At 37.9% G+C, this 19,156-nt stretch overlaps 1 protein-coding gene across 3 annotated transcripts in view; it reads left to right on the top strand.

The window, feature by feature from the left end:
• Nucleotides 1-19,156, top strand: part of NPAS3 (neuronal PAS domain protein 3) — a 622,181-nt gene that overhangs the window by 85,648 nt on the left and 517,377 nt on the right. Inside the window, exon 3 of one of the 3 annotated variants that reach the window (XM_080397022.1) lies at nucleotides 1,972-2,061. The exons of the other annotated variants lie outside the window; for them this stretch is intronic. Within the exon in view, the coding sequence (XP_080253148.1) occupies nucleotides 1,972-2,061 (90 nt within the window). The remainder of the gene's footprint in view (nucleotides 1-1,971; nucleotides 2,062-19,156) is intronic. 3 annotated transcript variants of the gene reach the window in all.

Here is a 19,156-nt window from a genome sequence, read left to right as displayed (position 1 = left end):
GGATTCGGAGAGTTTTTGCAAGGACTGCTTATGAATTTTTGAATGACTCTTAATATAACATGCTCTCACAGGCTTCCCTTCTTTAATCTGTTGAATCCTGATTATTTATTTTTTCTTAATAGTACCATTGTTTTAGCACAAGTTAACATGTCCCTTGCTTCAGAACAGTTATTATCAAAGAATCTTTGGTAATCTTTGGAGCTGTGAGGGAAGTATGTTTGAACTTCCTCTTGCTGAGAGGCATGGAGAACCTAGTTCTCCTATGTCTTTGCTGAAGCTCTGTAAAAAAAGGCATCTTTTCTGGTCTAGTTTAAAAAACCCCAAAGCCAGGAGGAGTTAAAGCTGAAGCATGGGTCAGCCAATGTGACAGTGCACTGAAGATTTTGAGGCTTGGATTCACTTTGATATAGGCATTTCTGGGTGACCCAAAGTGAAGTGTTTGTGTGTCTCTGGCACAAACAATATGGAAGAAATTCCCCTTTTCTGGATTTCTTTTTTCCTGGCTTGCATGGTTCCCTGTGGATAGCACGTGTTGCAAATCCCGTTTTAAGATACTTAGTTTTCCTCTTACACTGTGTATGGTGCTTAGGCATCTAACTTAAAGGCCCTGGGTATCACCATAAATAAGTCTCTCTGTCAATAGCTTAACTGGTGAATGCAGGAATATCTCAGGATCTGGAGATGCTTGGTCCTGCCTTCATCATGTAGCTGTCTCCTCCCTCCTGCATGTGGCTTCCCATGGGCCAAAAACAGTGCTGGGGCATGCTCAGACCAGGTTTCAAATGTAAATGGCTAAGGGAACAGGGCTCTTAAGACATAAAATGGTGTGTGCTTGACACTGTGTAGGTGCAACCTTATTGAGGAAGGCCCTCAGTTTCCACAGTAGGCAGCTTTCTGTTTTCTTGCAGTGCTTGTTGATCAGAAATGATACTAATTTTTTTTGTTCAAACCTCCGGTCTCAAATTACAGTTGAAACAAATAAGTGATTTTAAAAAATAAGACTAGTTTAGAGCTATATAGATGTAATACTGTAAAAATAATAATTAAAAATAATTCTGTATTGACAAGAATACTTACATTTTTAAAATTCACAGCCTAAAATTCTACATTTGAAAAACATGTAAAATCTCTAAAATAATTTATACTTTAGTGAACTACCATTATGTTAAAAGGGAAAAAGGTATTAATTTGTGGAAGACACAAAAGCATCTAAAATGTGTTTTTATTCCAGAGAAGAGGAAGGAAAAAAAAAAGTGGGTACTGTTTTGTGTGCAATTCCCAAGTATATTTTAAAAACAACATTGAATTTTTAAGCCAAATTATATTTTCTGCTAACAGTGAGTTGGGGAGGGATGAATAATAGAATGATTGACAAATCTTTTAGGGCCTGATTTTACAAGATGCTGCGCACCTCTTGATTGCTGCCAATCACTTACATTTTCTTTCAGTCAATCCGAGAACATATGGCATTATTCAGATGGTGCTGAGCACCTTCAATCACAGTCCTCATAATGCCACAACATCCTCATTCTGTGCAAATGTGAGAATTGCTGTTGACATTTTAAATTGGAGGGTTATTTGGTCTTTGTCTGGACAAGCTCCCAGCTGATATGAATGGATGTTCTGCCTGAGGAAGGATTGCAACAGTAAACAATAAATAATCAATTTTATAAGCGAACTGTGTGAAGTATCAATGTGGTTCATAAAATTATTTACCTCTTCCACTTTGATTTGATGGGGAAAAGAAATACCGTTCTTGTGAAGAACTGAACTTTAGTTTACTCTCAGTGCAAATTTTGAAAAGTGGAAACTGAATGTTATGTGCACGACGCAGTTGATTTAAAGAGATCAGAAAGATGTTTAATTTAAAGATAAAATTAAGAAAAAAATTCAACATACTGATTTGTCCTGCATTACAGTTACCTGTAGAGAACCTCTAGTCATGTCTATCTGTTTTTGATGCCTCTACAGAATAACTGTCCAGCATCCTCTGCCCAACCAATCAGAATGTAGGAAAATCTACCGATATGACGGAATCTACTGTGAATCTACCTACCAGAAGTATGTTGAAATCTGTGTGAGTCTTGCCTCTAGCTCGTGCATTTAGTGCTCGTGCTCTCCCGCTATTCAGAAATTACACATGTTGAAACCGTACACTTCTACTTGTGTGCAAAACCTCTACAGCAGGGACAGAAATATGTTGTTTAATTCTTTGGGATTGTGCTCTAAAAGCTAAAAAGCAAATAAAAACCATAAGACTTTACTAAATCTTCTAGGTATGCTTCTGTACGGTGCAATAAACAAGAATGTATACACTAGAAAATCTAGGCAAAATGTATTGCACAGGTGCTTCACATCTTAGGGATTTGAAAGGTGTGTTATGTATAAATTAGCTGTCACTTTTTTTTCAGTCATGTAATGGAATGATGAGTTGTAATTTGCATAATCCTTTAAGAAGTCAAATTATACTGTCATGTAGCAGACTTAACATGCTTGCTAGAATTTCATAGCTTTGCAGCTAATTAGTATGTACCTTACAGGACAGTTAAATTGAAGTTGAGTCCTCTTGCTTTGCAGTCATTTGCCTTTGTCCGTTGTCCTAACGGAGCCCACTTTTGTGTGTAACTCAACATTGTTACCGGTGCTTCTGACAAAAGTGCTATTGCTGTGGGCAGGCAAACGCAACGTGCTTCACTTCTGTTGCTTTTGCAATCGGTGAAGTTTCTATTTTACTGTAGTAAGCATTTAATAATCTGTTTCTACATAGAATTGAAAAGTACATATTTGACAGGTATATTGTAGATGATTTTGTATTAATATATTGCAAATGCATTATGAATTTTCTGTTGTCTTGCTCAATTTTGAAACTTTCTCTCACTTAGTGTTTACTTTCCACGCTCCAACTATATTCTTGTTTTGTATCCCAGTGTTCTCACTATCATCTTGTGTGTAACAATTTCCATTTCCCAAAAAAACCCCTTAATTTCTAAAAATCAATTATACTCTGCATTGTAACAAAATGTTTCTTTGGCAAAGCAGTCATGTTCATTCTAATATTTTTGGTCATGTTCTCTCATCCCCTCTTTTTATTCCATGACCTGCTGCTTGTTTTCTGAATCTTTTCTTTCAGTGATAGGTACAACCACATCAATAAAAGCTGTTACTCCAGTGTAAATGAAGGGTATCATTTTGGCTTACAGAAGTGAGAGGAAAAGAGGAATCTAGATTTATAAATGTAATTACAGCATCAATGTAACTTGGTGAGCCAAAATGAAAATCTGACCTCTTGCTTGGCTTTTTTGTGAATGGTGACTTTTGGTGTGAGATATGATTTATTAATGATTTTACATTGACTTATAAATATTTCTTGCATTTCTTGAATTTTTGATGGGTTTCCCTTCTCTCCAAATAGTGGCAGTGTCCAGGGTAACTGAAGTGAGATCTAGTATGGTTTTTAGTGTCACCATAGAACTTAACTTCAGTGGTTTACTTGTAACTTCAGTAAGTGTAAAAATGTGTTCACTTGTTTAAACATATGAAGCAGATTTGTTGTGTGCTATTTTTATCAGTTTTTAGAACAACTTCAAGATTTTCAAACTTTGTGGAAATAAGAGAACTTGGCACAGTTTGTCATGAATGTTAAATACAGTGATGGCTTCACTCTGAATGCTGAAACACAGTTGATTATCTTATTTTTTTTAAAAGGGGTAGAATTTATAGTCTGTATAGTTAAAAAGCTAGCTGTGCTGTCTACAAAACTGAATAGTAGATGTTCACTTAGAAGTAGGTATACAGTTGGGAAGAAGCATTGACTAAATAGCTTAAAAAAGCAAAATAAAAAAATGAGACTGGTGGTGAAACAGTGTTGGTTTTGACATCTGTTATGTCACTCCTGAAATGTGAATTTTAAAGTATTACAGCCCAGTTCACCTCACTTGTAAAAAGCATGGATTATTTTGGAAAACTAAAGCTAGGTCTCTCAGAAGATGTAGAGTGCTTTTTGATTAGTGAATTTTTCTCTTGGTACTTCTTTCCACGCTATTTAAGTTCTCTGAGGCATTCTTTCTGTCTTCTTCCCAATGGATGTGTTTTGTCCTTTTTCCCATAGCAATTTGTTTTCAATTATATAACAAGTTGCTGGAAACTTCTTACTAATCAAGACCAAAAAATACCAAGATATTTTCATGACACTTAAAGCTTATACTTTAGTGCTACAATACTTACAAATGTTTGGTACTAGATGTTCATCGTGCATCTCTCATGCAGGCTCAGACTTCTCCCCTGATTAGACTGTGTGAACTCTCCTTTTTCCTGTAGGGTAACTTCTGGGCTGGACACAAAACAGTGGATTACTTATTCTGAGAGTTAAAGGAATTTTAAAGGACTGGCCATACAGAGTAGAACAGGACACACAATCGTGGATTTGGGAGCTTTGACTGTATTTTCTTCAACTTGTTTTAGAAGTAAGAAGCATTATGCAGAGATCCTACTCTGGATTTATGCTGAACAGTGTACCTACTAAAGGTATAAAGGTGTAAAGCTACTTAGAAGTTGAAATAGAAATATTTGGATCCTTTCTGTAAAAATTTGAAAGGATCATACCATGACCTTCTACTCCTAAAATACTTTTCAGAAAACATTTGGGGAAGTCACATTTTTAGTCAAATCCTAATGCTAATACATACTAGAGATCAGTTTGTAAGAGTTCTTAAAGGTGTAGATTAATAAACACATTATGGTACTATAAAAAGAAAAAAAATATGTCAATTTTTGCAACCAAGTTCCCGAGGAGCTGAACTAATGAACTAATATATACATATATATTATACATATACTATATATACTAATATATACAAATTAGGCATCATAGTAACTCTTTTAATACGGATACCTCTAGGCTATTTATGATCTTTTTACAATTGGGTTTCACAGCTGCCACTGGATATCCTGCCCAGAACAGAGTGGAACGTAGTTTCAAAAGCTGTTGGCAAAAGAGGAGATTTTTGGCTCCCCCTGCCCCATTGTCCACCACCTTGGTTGTCATGGGTCTATGTTGTTTTAGGTGGCTGCACATGGAAATAAGCTTTCTAAAAAGCCCTAAAGTAAGCTTGGAAATAATTAGAAATTGTTCATAATTTCACTAGTGACACAGACTAACACATCAAGCAGTCCTAAAAGATTTTACCATTGTGCTTTTTGAAGTAGGTGACATGTCTTGAGCTATGGAGGTAAAACCAGAAGTCTGTGAGTTACTGGCCTAGAATTCAGCTGTCTATCAACTGAATATTTCCCCTTTTCTCTTCCAGTCCCCACAGCTGTAGCCAGTAATGTCCAGGCTCTTCTTTTGTGATGTCAAAGAAAATTGGCAACAAAAAGAAATATTTCTTGTTCAGTTCTAGCTACTTCACTATAACCAAACTGGCAAGGCTTTTCCCTATTGCCCAGGTTGACAAACCTTTCTTCTGCTTGCTCAGACACCTACAGTTTGCATTCTTGTTCACCTTTATGGAGTGTCAAACAGTGAACAAAGCCTGGGTAGATGATCTCCAGAGAGAGCTGAAAAAGGAGCACAGCTCCCTGCCCATACTCTGGTTTTATTTTTTGCTAAATTACAAGGAGCAATGGCATGTCAAGAATAGGATTTTTTTTACTTGCCTGTAGGGAGTGTCTGTTGTGTACAAGCAGAGGATTTCTCAGTTGATGTTGGGGTTTTTTTTGGTTTGTGTGGGATTTTTTTGTTGGTTTTGTTGTTGTTGTTCTCAGCCTGGAAGTTATTCCATTCATAAAGTGGCCCTTCAGAGTATTACCCGGATCACGAGGGGAAATTCTCAGTTTGGTGGCTGTTGTATGTATCTCCAAAGGAGGGGTAGAATCATCATCTCTTCCTCATTTCTTCCTGTCCATAATAAGCAACCTTAAAAAGGTCATCTCCTTTTAGGAGTATAGAGAATAGGGAAGATTCTACAGTAAGGTATTTTTTTCTGAAATCAAGAGTGTGGAATAAGTATGCAAGGAAAATGCTTTGCTCGTTTAAATCCCAGAAATACAGCTGTAGTCTTACTAGCTCTTTTTCCTTTATTTTTCTGCAAGTTAGTGAAATGAGTACAGAACAGAAGGGTCATTGATTTCAGTCTAAGAAGTGGAGCAGTTTGTCCTGGAAGGTGTAGCTTGGTTGTATACATGTTATCACCCTGAGCCTGTAAATGCTCAAAACATCCAGACTCGACAGACCAAAATAAGCTCCCCTCAGACTATTTGTTGACTCAAACCCATAAATATTTGTATAACTGAGAAAGAGAGACACAGGGCTAAACCATTTCAATCAGCCTCTAAGGTTTATATAAGGATTTGTTTATTTATCAAATGGCTAAAACAAAAACAGAATTGCTTTGTATGTCCAGGAAATTTCAAGGCCCTGGTAGACAACACAAATGAGGATATAAACATTTTAATGGGTTTCTGGTGAGGGAATTCAATCAGATATAGAACATGAGAAGATGAAGAATTTCTCAGGGTTGTTCAGGTGGTCTGCAGTGCTCGTCACCAACCACCCTAATGGGGCAAAGCAGTAAAAGACCTGCAGAGGAGGCACCAATGGTTCCAAATGGAGATTTATCACTTTGTCAGGGCGGGTTAGAAACCCTGGTTGGCCGCTCTGCAGCAGGGTGTGCTTGTCTTTGGTAATGGCTGAGAGGTCATTATCTTTTCCCATCTTTTTGTTTCTCAGTTGTGGTGTTGCACATAAATTCACTTAGAAAGATGTAAGACTTTTCAGACTTCTTGTTTGTATGTTCTGACTCATCTGATATCATATAGCTAAAGAAAAGATACAGTAGTCTGAAATAGTTATTTTAGCTGCAGGAAAAACGTAACATGTAGGACAGCAGGGCTATCATTCATGCTAGTGCTGTAGGGTACAGAAGCTTTTTTGCCCAACAATGACTTCAGTATTCTATATTTAGGGGTTAACCTAAGAGAGAACATAATGAAGAAGCTGCCACTTAATTTGACCTACTCCAGTAAAACAGGAAGGAGAGGCCCCCATCTTCTTGCACAGTGGATCTTGCTTTGTTGTGGTGTTCCCTCACTTCCCATCTTAACTTTTTCCTTGCAATATGAATGTAACTGGTGTATTTGAAGAAGATTCTATGTGTCTCCTCTTCATAAATTTGACCTCTTAAAAAATACTGAAAACTAATAACCTAATTCATTCTTTATCAGTAAATGGCAGAAAAGCCACTGCGAACTCATGTAACAGGCCTTTTAATATAAATCACCTGATTCTTAACAGCCTTGGTGTGAGGCTGCCTGGCAAAACTGTATCCCTGCTACTGCTGCCTATGTCTGCTCTCACCTTTGTGTAGCTTTGTGCATATCTGAGGGTTCCCTGTGCTGAGCTGTTCTAGATTTCTTGCAGAAAGAAAAAAAAAAAAGTCTTTAATCAAGTTTAAAACATATCCAAAAGTGAGCCGATGCCTCCTTATGTATAAGATATGAGAGTGGACTTTCTCTGAGTAAGAAATGAGATTAGCTGTGCCACTTTGAGATGATTAATGATCATTGGCTAGCGTTAAGTTGAACATCTAGTCCTTGGCTGATTGGAGCATTTAAGAGAACAGCACTCAAAAAGTATATTTTTTCAATAATAGAAATTTTGTCATACTTTTATTTCTATTATGACACAGTTAGATGTTGCACTGGCTTTAAAATTTTAGTTTGAGATTAATAGAATGTAACCTGAATAGAGAATAGGTGCAATGCATATGTGTTACCTGAATGTTTTCTTTCAATGAATAATAAAGGGTTGTGTTTAGGTTTACAAAATACTATTCAGTTTATAGTCCAATCCAAATTTTGAAGATTCATTTAAGCTTTGCAATATCGAATTGTGATATGTATTCTGAGCTAAACTCTGAAGTGAATTTGGTATTGGTCAATTGACCAATTAGGCAATTACCTCTTGCTGTTCTGCCCATGATCCATGTTAAACTGGCTAGTTCATCAGGTCCAGGATGGACCGGGATATTGGTCAGTCTCCTAAGTTCCCTGTTAAGACAGGGTTTTTTCAATTCTATAGAAATTGTTTTTGTGCTTCACTTTCATTTTAGATATAAAGGGTTTTTTCTGTGTTGTTTAGTTGGTTTTGGAGGTTGTGGGTTTTTTGTCCCCAAGTCATGCTACTGGTTTCAGAAATGGAGAGATTGATTCAGATTCTCTGTGACAGAGCTACTCTCTGTACTCAGCAACGTTCCATCTTTCCCATGCTCTTTCAGTAACTCTCTGCTTTGCACAAATACAAAAACATTAATACCAAGTATATTCAAAATATTAGTTGAGGAACCAGTGAGCAGGACAAATTCATATGGCTTACCAATACTTTATATGATCATTCCACAACCTGGGGGAAGGGGAAATAATTATCCCCCAAAACATAAGGAGCTAGCCGTATACCTGTCCTGAAGCTCACAAAAAGGACATGAATTGCAGTAACAAAGGTATACTGGAGCATTTTATGTATGCTTTTGAAAGGTAGAGTTTCAACTTTTTGCCATCTTTTGATTTAAAAAAACAGTGTAAGATAGTAACACAGTCTTGCAACTTCGGTGTTTTTAGAAGGCAAATGCTGATTTTAAGTACTTCAGGTGAAGGAAAATCCTGCTGTTCTTTAGGTTATCTGTACTTAATTTTAGTTTTGTTACCTGATTTTTAGGCTGAAGTTTTCTAATTCTTAAGTAGCACAAACGTACCAAAATCAGTATTAAGGAGCTGAAGAGTCGTCCTTAATATTGATGATACTTCTTAGTTCTCCCTCTCCATTTAGATACTTGTAGACGGTAACCCAGTGATCATTCATCCTCCTCTTTGACATAGGTTTCTCATTCTTAACAAGGCAAATGTTCCAGAATTTGAACACTCTTGTAGCTGTTTGATGAAGTCTTCCTAGTTTGAATACTAGTATAGTCCATTACTTGTTTCTGTGGTAGTGGTCAGAGATCACAGTTATAAACTAGAACATGCCCTTTGAAACAGAAAGATTCTCTGTCTCAACACTGGTAGTGATTTATATAATCCTTTCCTACTGCTACTCCATGTTTACTTTCTTGTACATCAAAGGACCTTTTTTGCTGGTCTACCCAGGGTATTGCATTGTAGGTTAATATTAATTTGGTTATCCACCACCATCCATATGCCTCTTCCTAAGTTATTATATTGTCTTTGTTTGGAATCTGTGCTCTTAGTTATGAGATAGACAGCTTTGTGCTTAGCTGTATTAAAACACATCTTATTCAGGTGAGCCCAGACTGCCATGCAATCTGTGGAACTGACAACTCCCTGGTATTTACCATTTTATTATCTTTTGTGTCATCTGCAAATTTTACTGGGAAGGATTTTATGTTTTCTTTCATATCACTGATTTATTCTCCTGCACAGGTACTCCGTAGGGAATAAAGGGCTCAAGGAGTTCTTTCTCTGCACGGAGTACTTGGGGTAGATCTAATCCATATTTCAGACCTGCTGGTCATAATGGCTGGGAGCAGATTAGGGCTGCCGGCACTGATGAGTTGCAACCGAACAGGGGCAGTGAGTCATGAGCATACTCTCTTTACTTGCAGCAGTACGAGACGGCTGCAGCCTTTCTGTAAGGTAATGTGAGGCTTGTTTTGCATAGTGATGCTGTTGAAATACAGAAAACAATTCTACAATTCTCCCTTGAAAATTTGTGTGTCCATAGTGATGGCTACTAGTGAATTCCCTTTTTTTTAAAAAAAAAAAAAATCAGAAAAAAGCTCTTTCTCTAGATTATTTGCAGTTAGTAAATCTAGTGTATGTGTTTAACCAAAAAGAAAGGCAAAGAAGTGGCTATTGGAAACTCTAAAATCTTTCATACTATTTTTCTTCTGCAAAGGATTGTTTTTTAATTTCTTTTCCAAATTACGCTTTTATTTAGAACTAAATCTGCTTTTCCAATTACTAGAAAAATAAATAATGAATTCATCAAGTGTAATGTTTTATTGAAAAATAAGTATGGAATTTACAGGAACTGAAGCTTTCAGATAATATTTTGTCTCTTGTTCCGGCCCCCACTCTCAAAGGATTTTTTAGCAAACCTCAGAATTGTGCTCTGAAGTTTATTCCCCCCCTTAAGTTGGCTACTTAGCAGACCTGTGCAGCACTGTACCTTAAGTTGTTTAGGAATCTGTTAATTCTTCCACATTCATCATACAAAAGTAATAAAACTAGTGTTTCACATCCAGATGCAGCAATATCACTAAACTTCTGACTTACCTATGACAAAACTGTTGACTTTCTGTTAAAATTCCTTTATGACAAGGATATCTGTAGTAAATTTATTTATACTGATTTGCTTTCTCTTTAAGACAAATACTGCTCCAGTTAAAACCTGCAAAGATTTAGCAAAGTCTTTATCACCTCAAACTGGTATACAGAAAACAAGACTGGCATTATATATTTTATTTTTTTTTTGTACAACATTTTTGTCAGGTGTTATGGACTTAAAGCCCCATGTTCATATACATATATACACTTAGATACACACACTCTTAAAAATAAGGAAGATGGTAATTTTAGGGAAGAAGAAAATGGAAGTGTAAAACATACTTTTCTGCCTGAGTGCAATAGAAAGGTGACAATTTTTGATTTATGTCATTTTTATGTATAAGGCAATCCTATGTTCAAAAAAACCCTAACAAAGCCACAATGCCATATGTACCAAATATATATATATGTATGTATATATTTTTTATTATTATTATTTTCCCCTTAAATTCTGGTAAATAGGGAGTAAATTACTCATAAACATCAAACAAAAAAACTGGTCAAAAAGAAGGAAAGACACAGGATGTCACACTTCAAAGTTTTCTGCTAGTTGAGCAGCAGGAGACTCTTGAAAGTAGATACCTTTGCCTGTTAGAGTTGCGTTGAACTTTGTCTTGTAGTTTCACAGGTGACGTTGGGTCTGTGCCATCTTTGAGATTGCAGACTGTGATGCAGAGTAGTTTAAGATGCTGTATCATGTAACATTTAATCAGGCTGTACTATTTAGAATGTGTTATGTACTGGGAATAATTTGTGTGCAAAGTCTTTCCAGCTGCATCTATGTAAAAGGTGAAATTCCCCTACCTCTGCACAAAAGTCAGCTAAATGGACTGTGGGGAACGGAGCAGCAGCTGAATGAATTAATTTCATGTAGCTGTCCGTAGCTGGCTGTGACACTGCAGTGTGCTTTCTCCACAGCTGACTCGCAGCCAGGGCCCGTACACCTCTTTGTGGAGTTCTTGGGCTGCTGAATTTCTATGCATTGATCAGTTGTCTCCTTGCCTAGAAGTGTCCTGTATAGTTTTCCAGCCCCTTGCTAAATTCCAGTGACTCATTTATATGCTTAAAGCATTAACTCTGTAAGCCTTGTGACTGCAGTGGACTTTGCTACTTGTTATTATTATTACCTTTGCTGCCTCTAAGACTGGCAGTCATCACAGCATTAGGAGAGGGAACACTAGCACTATCCCCTTCTTCTGCATATCCTTTCATGTAAGCTACTTTACATGCTGCTCCACATGGCCAGGGCAGAGGCTCTGCTCTGCATTCCCCCTTTCCCCAGTGGAAAATCTGCTATTTCTGAGAGTACTCTCCACTGGTGGTTCTCAGCCATGCATGTATAGATAGTCTAGGCAAAAGAAGGCAGCACAAAGATTTTCAAGCTGTAAAACAGTTTGTGTAACCCGTCACACTGCAGGGTGCAATGAGTTTGGCAGGCTGTTAATCCCAGGGCTGTCTGGAAGCACCCCAGAGTTGCAGATGCTCCCTGTGCTAGGCTGTCCACTAGGAAGTTTGTCACCTGTATAATCACTGACCAGTACTCATCAATGTATTGGTCAAAAATGTGCTTTGGTATAGTATTTACTGTTGCTTTGTCTAGCAGTATTTTCTTTGCCTCAGGAACGCTGCTGTACTCGACATTTTGAGCTGGATGGTATACTGAAAAGGACATTCACATTTTGCTAACTTGGCAAGTTGAATTGAATGGTTTTTCTAACTCAGTAGGGATAGAAAATGATCAAAATGTTTTGAGTGAAATACTGAGCTAAAATTAAGAGCAGGCTACAAGCCAAGTCTATAGTATATGTTGGTATGTTTTGGTCAACTGGAGATATTTAAGTTGTGTAGTATCCCACTTGGACAAAGATGCATCAGCAGAAACCTCTATAGCAGGTACTAGTTTATTTGCAAAACCATTCTTGTACTGATATTTCTTGTTCTGCTAATAAGTGATGATTTTCTTTATGAGTCCAAAGCAGACCTTTGCTGATATAGCTGATTACATGCTTAGTGCTTTGCCACATTGGTGTACCAAGATTGCTTTATTGGCAAAATGCTCCTAATGCAGACCTCACCTGATTTTAGTCATTCATTTTTCTTGATTTCAGAGCTCAACAAAATAAGACTCCTATCGTAGAATTTGAAGGGACGTTAGTTGTTTCGTGACTCTGTAGCGAATAATCATTGGGATAAAGAGACTCAAGAGCTGTAGTACATTTAAAAATCAATCCCGTTTTTCATAATATAATTAAGCTTTTTGTCATTTGAGATACTTTTGTTGTAGATTTGAATTAAGGGTGAGAAACCTAATCTTCTGAGTTGCTTCACATATTTTGCCTATTTCACATTTTGTCTTTGTAGAATCCTGCTGATGGTGTGATTTGCCTGATTAATTGTGACAGTGCTAAATCCCACATGGTTGAGCTCCTTTGCCTTGGAATCAAATGATGTAAACAAAAACTTTCCAAAAGTATTCTGAGCTTTTTCACCACCCTCAAGAATCTCTCAGCCAAAACTGAAGTGAAAGGCTTGGTGATCACAACCTAGTCAGGCACAATGCCTTGCTGCATGCTTTGGGCAACACCTAGATCTTATGCCTAAGAGGGCATTTTATGGTTATCATAGCAGGGGCCGCCTTGATTCCTGGGGTAGCAGCATGCTTTTAGAATTGCTACATTGCTGCTTGATTACTGGTGATGGTTGTGTTACATGCTGGACCCAGTGTGACAGTGAGAGGCTGTTCTGATTCTTATCACCCTGGGGAGCATCAGGCATGTATCCAGACCATGCATCAGCATCAATGGTAACTGTGGCATTGAAATTGCTAGAAAAGGCATGGAATCAGATAATCATCCATAAAAGAGTACTACTGAATGGCTGTGAAGTTCACAGCTGGTAGTTTCATATCTTATGGGAGCATGGTACTGTGTAACAGGCAAAAATCTGTTAAGTTTACTAAACATGTTAAGGCAACTTCATTAGATAAGGTTTTTCCATTGTGGATGTTGGCTTATTTTTACCTTGCCTTCCCCCTAAGTGTACTTGCATGTTATAAACAGATCTTCTGTGAGATCTCAAAAGAAGAGCAAATCAACTGCTCCAGGCCTAGTCTGTCTTATGGAGGTTAAACTGAAATCTAGTTATTGACATTGTTACTAAATGGAATGAAATGTGTTCCAGAATGTCAAAAATTACATTAACTTTTCTGACTTTTCTACTCTTCAGATTTTTACATTCTGTTGCTTAGATACTTTGATGCACTACTGCAGCAATGCATGCTTCACAAGAGTAAAAATAGTCCAAGTTAATGAACTATTAATTATTCCCCCTAGTTTACACCAGATATCATCTATTTTAGGTTGAAAACCAGGAATAGAACTTCTGCCTTAATTTGAGGGAGTCTCTGCTCTTCAAATCTTTTAAGAATTCATAAGAAAGGTGAATAAATGTCATGTTTTACAGGTGTTCTGATCATTTTTATGTGGGAATTGGCTGACCCTCCAATGCACTGGTTTTTATTAGGATAAGTGCCCTTTTCCTCAGCAACAGTTTAAGGAGGTGTGGAGTCCTTCTGTGAGCTTCCAGGCTTGTAGAGTCTCCTCACCCGTCTACTTTTTAAAGGATAGTTAGCCCTGGCCATACAGCTTTTGCAAGCATCTGAGTACTAGGACTTGGTGCCATGGCAGCAACATGCTCTTGGTTGCAAGTGGTTTCCTTGTTTTCTGTTACTTGCTATTGGACAACACTACAGTTCTGATACATGTGGTCTCACTCCTGGCTGCCTATGAACACTCTTTATCCATGCGCTGTTAGGATGTTTGCAATGAGCTGGAATGTAGCAGAAAATGCTATTTGGTGTCAGGCTCTGCAAAGGGAAAGTAGAGCTTTACAAGGCCGCCTCTGCTCTAGGAGTTGCTGTTCTGTGTGCTCTAAGTGAGCTTACTCTAAAGGCATGGTGTAAGGCTTATCTGTTTATAGATATATATTTGAGGAGGTGATTTAGTGAAACTAAAAAATATTTTGATATATAGCTTCTTCTAGATTAACATTTGTCTATTGTTTTAGCTTCTCCCATGTACTTTTCTAAGACTAGTTTGTAAATCTCAAAATGTGTGCTTAGTGATGGTCATCGTACCCTTCCTGTTGTACCTGCAATACCATATTTGTGGCTTTACAGGCTGACTTGCTTTAGACCCTTATTTGTAGATATTTTTGATTGACAGATAACTAAATTCAGCTTGGGTGACCAAATCCAATGTATGGAAATATCAGCCCTTTATTGTTGTGTTTAAGCAAAATTTTATATCTGCATTAGAATGAAAAACAGTTTGAGTTGATATGGGTGTTGCATATTGCATAAAGGTAGCAAGATGACATCAAGAACAGAAAATTATTGTATTTGAGGCCAAATGCTGTAGTAACTATTAACAGGCAGTTATATATCGTGTCGTTGTTCCCCCCCGCCATTATGTTTTGATACTGAAATTCTCCCTGTCACTAACCCATATTCCCATTTATTCAATGCTATCCCCGTAGCTTCCTCTGTCACTGCTTGTGCTCACTGCTCCTTAACCTCCAGCCCTACAATGATGGGTACATGTTTCATTATGGCAGGCACACCAGCACTCTGTAGAGCTGTTTGGAGTGCTTGCATAGGTAGATCGGAGCCTGATACTGGTTTTAATGTGCCCATCACTTCCAACGATGTTTCCCCTGGCTTGAGGCTTGTGTTTGGGAGACCACAGTGTGCGTTCCAGATGGCACTGCAAACAGCGTCTGCCAGGGAAAAACAGGTAAATATAATGAAGCAGGCAGGTAATTGAGGAACTGTACTGTGTAATTTGATTATGGTCTCAGATGCAAGGGACTCAAAAAATACTATTAAAACATAAATACTGGTGTTACAATGTTTATTATAGGGTAGTAAACAATCCACTCCATAAACATATGAAAATTTAGATCAGAGCTGTAATTTACCATACTGGTGAAGAAAAAGGTTGTGGTAGAATGAACTATCATGCTATGGCTTACAGATTTTTTTTGGCATGTGGCTTTTCAATGATGTATTTGAAAGCAGATTTAGAATATGAAAATCATGCTGATTTTTTTAATCCTCATTTTAGTCGGATGAAAACCCCCTTGATTTGTATATGTACAAGAGAATATTCTAAAAACGTGTTCTACTATGCAATATCAATTTTCATAAGTGCGTGGTACATGAGTTTTTCTCTGACCCTTTTTCTAACTGTCTTGCCCATGCCCTCACTTCTTTCAAGAACTATTAAGAAAACAGTCTAGATACCTGAATAATATTTTTTTGTGTGTGTGTGTAATTTAGTCTTCTATGTCCTTAAAACCCAACAAACTGCTTTCTGGCTTGCTAGTATTTCTTCAAAGTGAAAAGCGGTTTGACAAAAAGTCTATTTTCTTCCAAAGCACTGGTCACATTTCTGGTTTTCAGCTCCTAACAGAGTAATTGGGTGGCTTTTTCCAGAAATTGTTTTTCCTGATTGTCAGAGGAAGATTGGATTTAATATCAGTTCAGTAAGATCCACCTTCCTTCAGATGCATGGGTCTTTATTAGATGGGAGCTGCTATTACTTTTAACTATGTCAGTTGCCGTAAGACTGGTCTCTCGTTTGCCTTGTGCCTTGCGTAGTCACTTACTCTTGGGTGCATAAGATCCTGTCTAATTGGAACAGTAGCAGTTTACACCTACTGCACTCTTTTCTTAACTGTATGTCATAGTGTAAAATTAGTCTATACAAAATATCTGTACCATACGGATCACAGAATATGTGTGATGGAAGGAAGTTCACTGTAATTTATAAATTCAGTGTAAATACCTAGTTAGTTAGGATAATTATCCTCTGGATATGTGGATTGTATAGTATGTGTGTGTGTATCATCATATGGGTCTGTAGCTTGCCCTACATAGCCAATTACATCTGCAGACAGGTATAAGTTTAGTTATCACACTGGTGTGCATGTATACATGTTCAGGGACAGGCAAACGTGCAACAGGAAAGTTAAATCATTCCCATTTGATTCAGAGCATGCCTGTAGGAAGAGTGCTCAGAGCAGTAGAAAAAAGAGCACATGTTATCTCTGAGTCTTTGAAACTGTAGAGCCAGAGACACTCACTCACTGGACCTGGACTCGGGAGGGATGAATGGATAACATGCCTACTGAGACAAATGAAACTTGGGCAAGGTGCAGGAGCAGGGTCCCTGGTTAGCTGGAAGTCAGCTGAGGCAGAGGGAATGTGGCTGGAGAGAACAGCACAGGGAGGCTGACTGCTGTGGGGGTGAGGGGAGAGAGGCATATGTGAAGGGGAGAGCCTGGTGGTCCTCGGAGGGTACAAAGCCAAACAGTTCTCATGGGTGATGAGGAAACCGGAGAGCCATATTTTCTAAAGCTTTGTGTGCTAGCGAAAGTAAAAGGTACTTGTTTTTAGAGCCCGTGGAAAAAAAATCTGTGTCTTTTGCTTCAACATTTACATGTACGGGAAGGGGTGAGCTCAAAACCACAGGGGTTAGAGCTCTTTGCTCCTACTCCGGACAGCTGGAGAACAAGGCCAGCATTGTCTTTGCAGGAATAAAGTAGGCTGTCATGGGGCGGTGGTAGTGGTGGTGGGGAACTGGGAAAGTCCATGCCTAGTCATTGTGCCCAGAAAATTGTGAAAGGCAGTGATACAGTTTTCTCAGACTAGAGGAGGTTAAAAAGCTTGTATATGTAGTGAAACCCAAGCACAACAGCTAGGTGAGTGAAAAGGAGTCTTCCACAGCTGCTACGGTGCTAAGCATCGGAGGGCAGGCCTGGCGTGTGCCAGCTTACTGTTTAGATTTTGCAGACTGGTCAGATACACCGAACACGTACTGGCTGCAGTTGTTGTTGGATGTTTCAGACATTTCAAACAAGAACTTTGAGTTCCATATCCATCTAGAAAAGGCATATGGAGAGATTTAACCGCTCTGTGCAAGTAGCTAATTGAATGATCAGTTGCAGAGTCAGTCAGGGCACAGCAGAGGAAGGCTTTGTTGAAACGCTTCAGTGCCCCTTCCACAAGCACAGGTGAAATGCTGTTTTATGCCTGCTCGGAGTTTTTGGGATTTTTGCTGTGCATTTGTTCTGGAGTTCTTTTGGATGAAGAAAGGTTTCCTCATTGTGTAGTGCAGTTTTCTTCCTTCTCTAAACAGCAAAAATTTAGGCCTTTTAACGGCAAAAATGTTCAAACCTGACCCAAGACTACCTTGTTATTAGTCAGATTTAAAAACTAAGCTCACTGATGTTTACTGCTGAGTGCTTGTGGTGATTTTTTTTGTTAAATATATCAGGGTTTGGCTTAAACTTCATTGTCTGGTTAGGAGCTAGAATCAAATAATGAACTTTAAAACTAGATTGTTTCATTTGTTTAAATATTGGCATCTCAGAGACACAAAGACAGGGAAAACAGCTTTTTGTGACTTCAAAATTAGAATCCTTGATATTTCAGTACCCTGAAAGATGTAGAGAATTTTCAGATCTAGAAGGTGGATTTGTTTCTTTTCCATTGAAACATTTTTAGGAAAGCAGGATGGAATCTTAAGCTTTTTTCCTGGTTTTATCTGTTTTGTGTTTCTAGACTTTCATTTTAATGTCATGCCTATTATTGAATCATTAGTGTTCTTTTATTTTTTTGTCTCAGAAGTGTGTCCTGGACGCGGTTTTATCTCTCCTTATTATTGCTTGTAAACCTCATATTACTTCACCACTGTGGCACAGCTAATGCTCTTTTCCCTTGCTTAAGCCTACTGCAGTCTCTCTGGCCCTGCTGTCAATCACCAGCTGGATGCTGAGACAAATCTTTTATAGCAGCTTCTGTCAGTAAAGAGAAAATATTTTGAAAAATACAGTCTAAAAGCTGAATGTCAGCCTGCTGAGTGGCCTGGTTAAACAGGAGAATTGACTCTGCCAAGTTTTTGTTGTTTAGCTTTTTTCTTAATTAAAAAAAAAAAAGTGGTTTGGGGTCTAGCCCAAATAATAAACAAAATAAGACTTTCTTGGCAAGGACTCATAATTGCCTAGCATACTAAAATTCTTAAGCATCTCTGTGACCATTTCTGTCTCCACCTTTCTGGACCCTGTAATGTGGAAGTTTTCGGTCTGTTCTGGGTGTCACACAGAGTAGTAGCAAGGAACCAGTTAACTCCAGTAGCTCTGTCAGACCACCTCTGGTCCCCTGTTTCATTTTCTTTTTCAGCAAAACCTAAATGACTGTAGAAGTGTGGTGTTTCTGAGGTTCAAAATCCTACAACAAGCAATACTCTGTCTTTCCAGGAAGTATTCTAGAAAGAGATTCTAGATGTCCTGCTTAGTCTTTATGTGCTTATGTCTGTATGTACTTAGTCTTTATGACCAGGGCAAAACACAAAAGATTTAGATAGGCAAGAAGCTGCATACTTTTTTTTTTAAAACCACTTTGAAAAAGGATGGTGGAAATACACGGCATAATGCATAGTAAATCTTGTATTAGAAAGCTGCAAACCCCTTGTTGAGAAGTTGCATTGGTCTCTTGAGCCAGAGAATATTGCTGTCCTACAGATATATTGTTGGAAGCTGCATTGAGAAGTGCAGCCTACTTGTTAGTTGATAAATAGAGATTAGAATCATCTACTAGGCTATTTTATGGTGCTTGTTAACAATATTTACCTTCCTAAATTGATTCAGTATAATCCTCGCTATGGCTTTACCTCATTTCTGGAAGACATATAGATAATGTGGTACTTATAGGAAGTCTTGCATGTCACTAAATCCTGCTGTATTTCCTTAGTTGAAT

Source organism: Falco punctatus, assembly GCF_963210335.1.
Source record: "Falco punctatus genome assembly, chromosome: 7".
Taxonomy (NCBI): domain Eukaryota; kingdom Metazoa; phylum Chordata; class Aves; order Falconiformes; family Falconidae; genus Falco; species Falco punctatus.
This window is presented reverse-complemented; position numbering and strand designations above follow the sequence as displayed.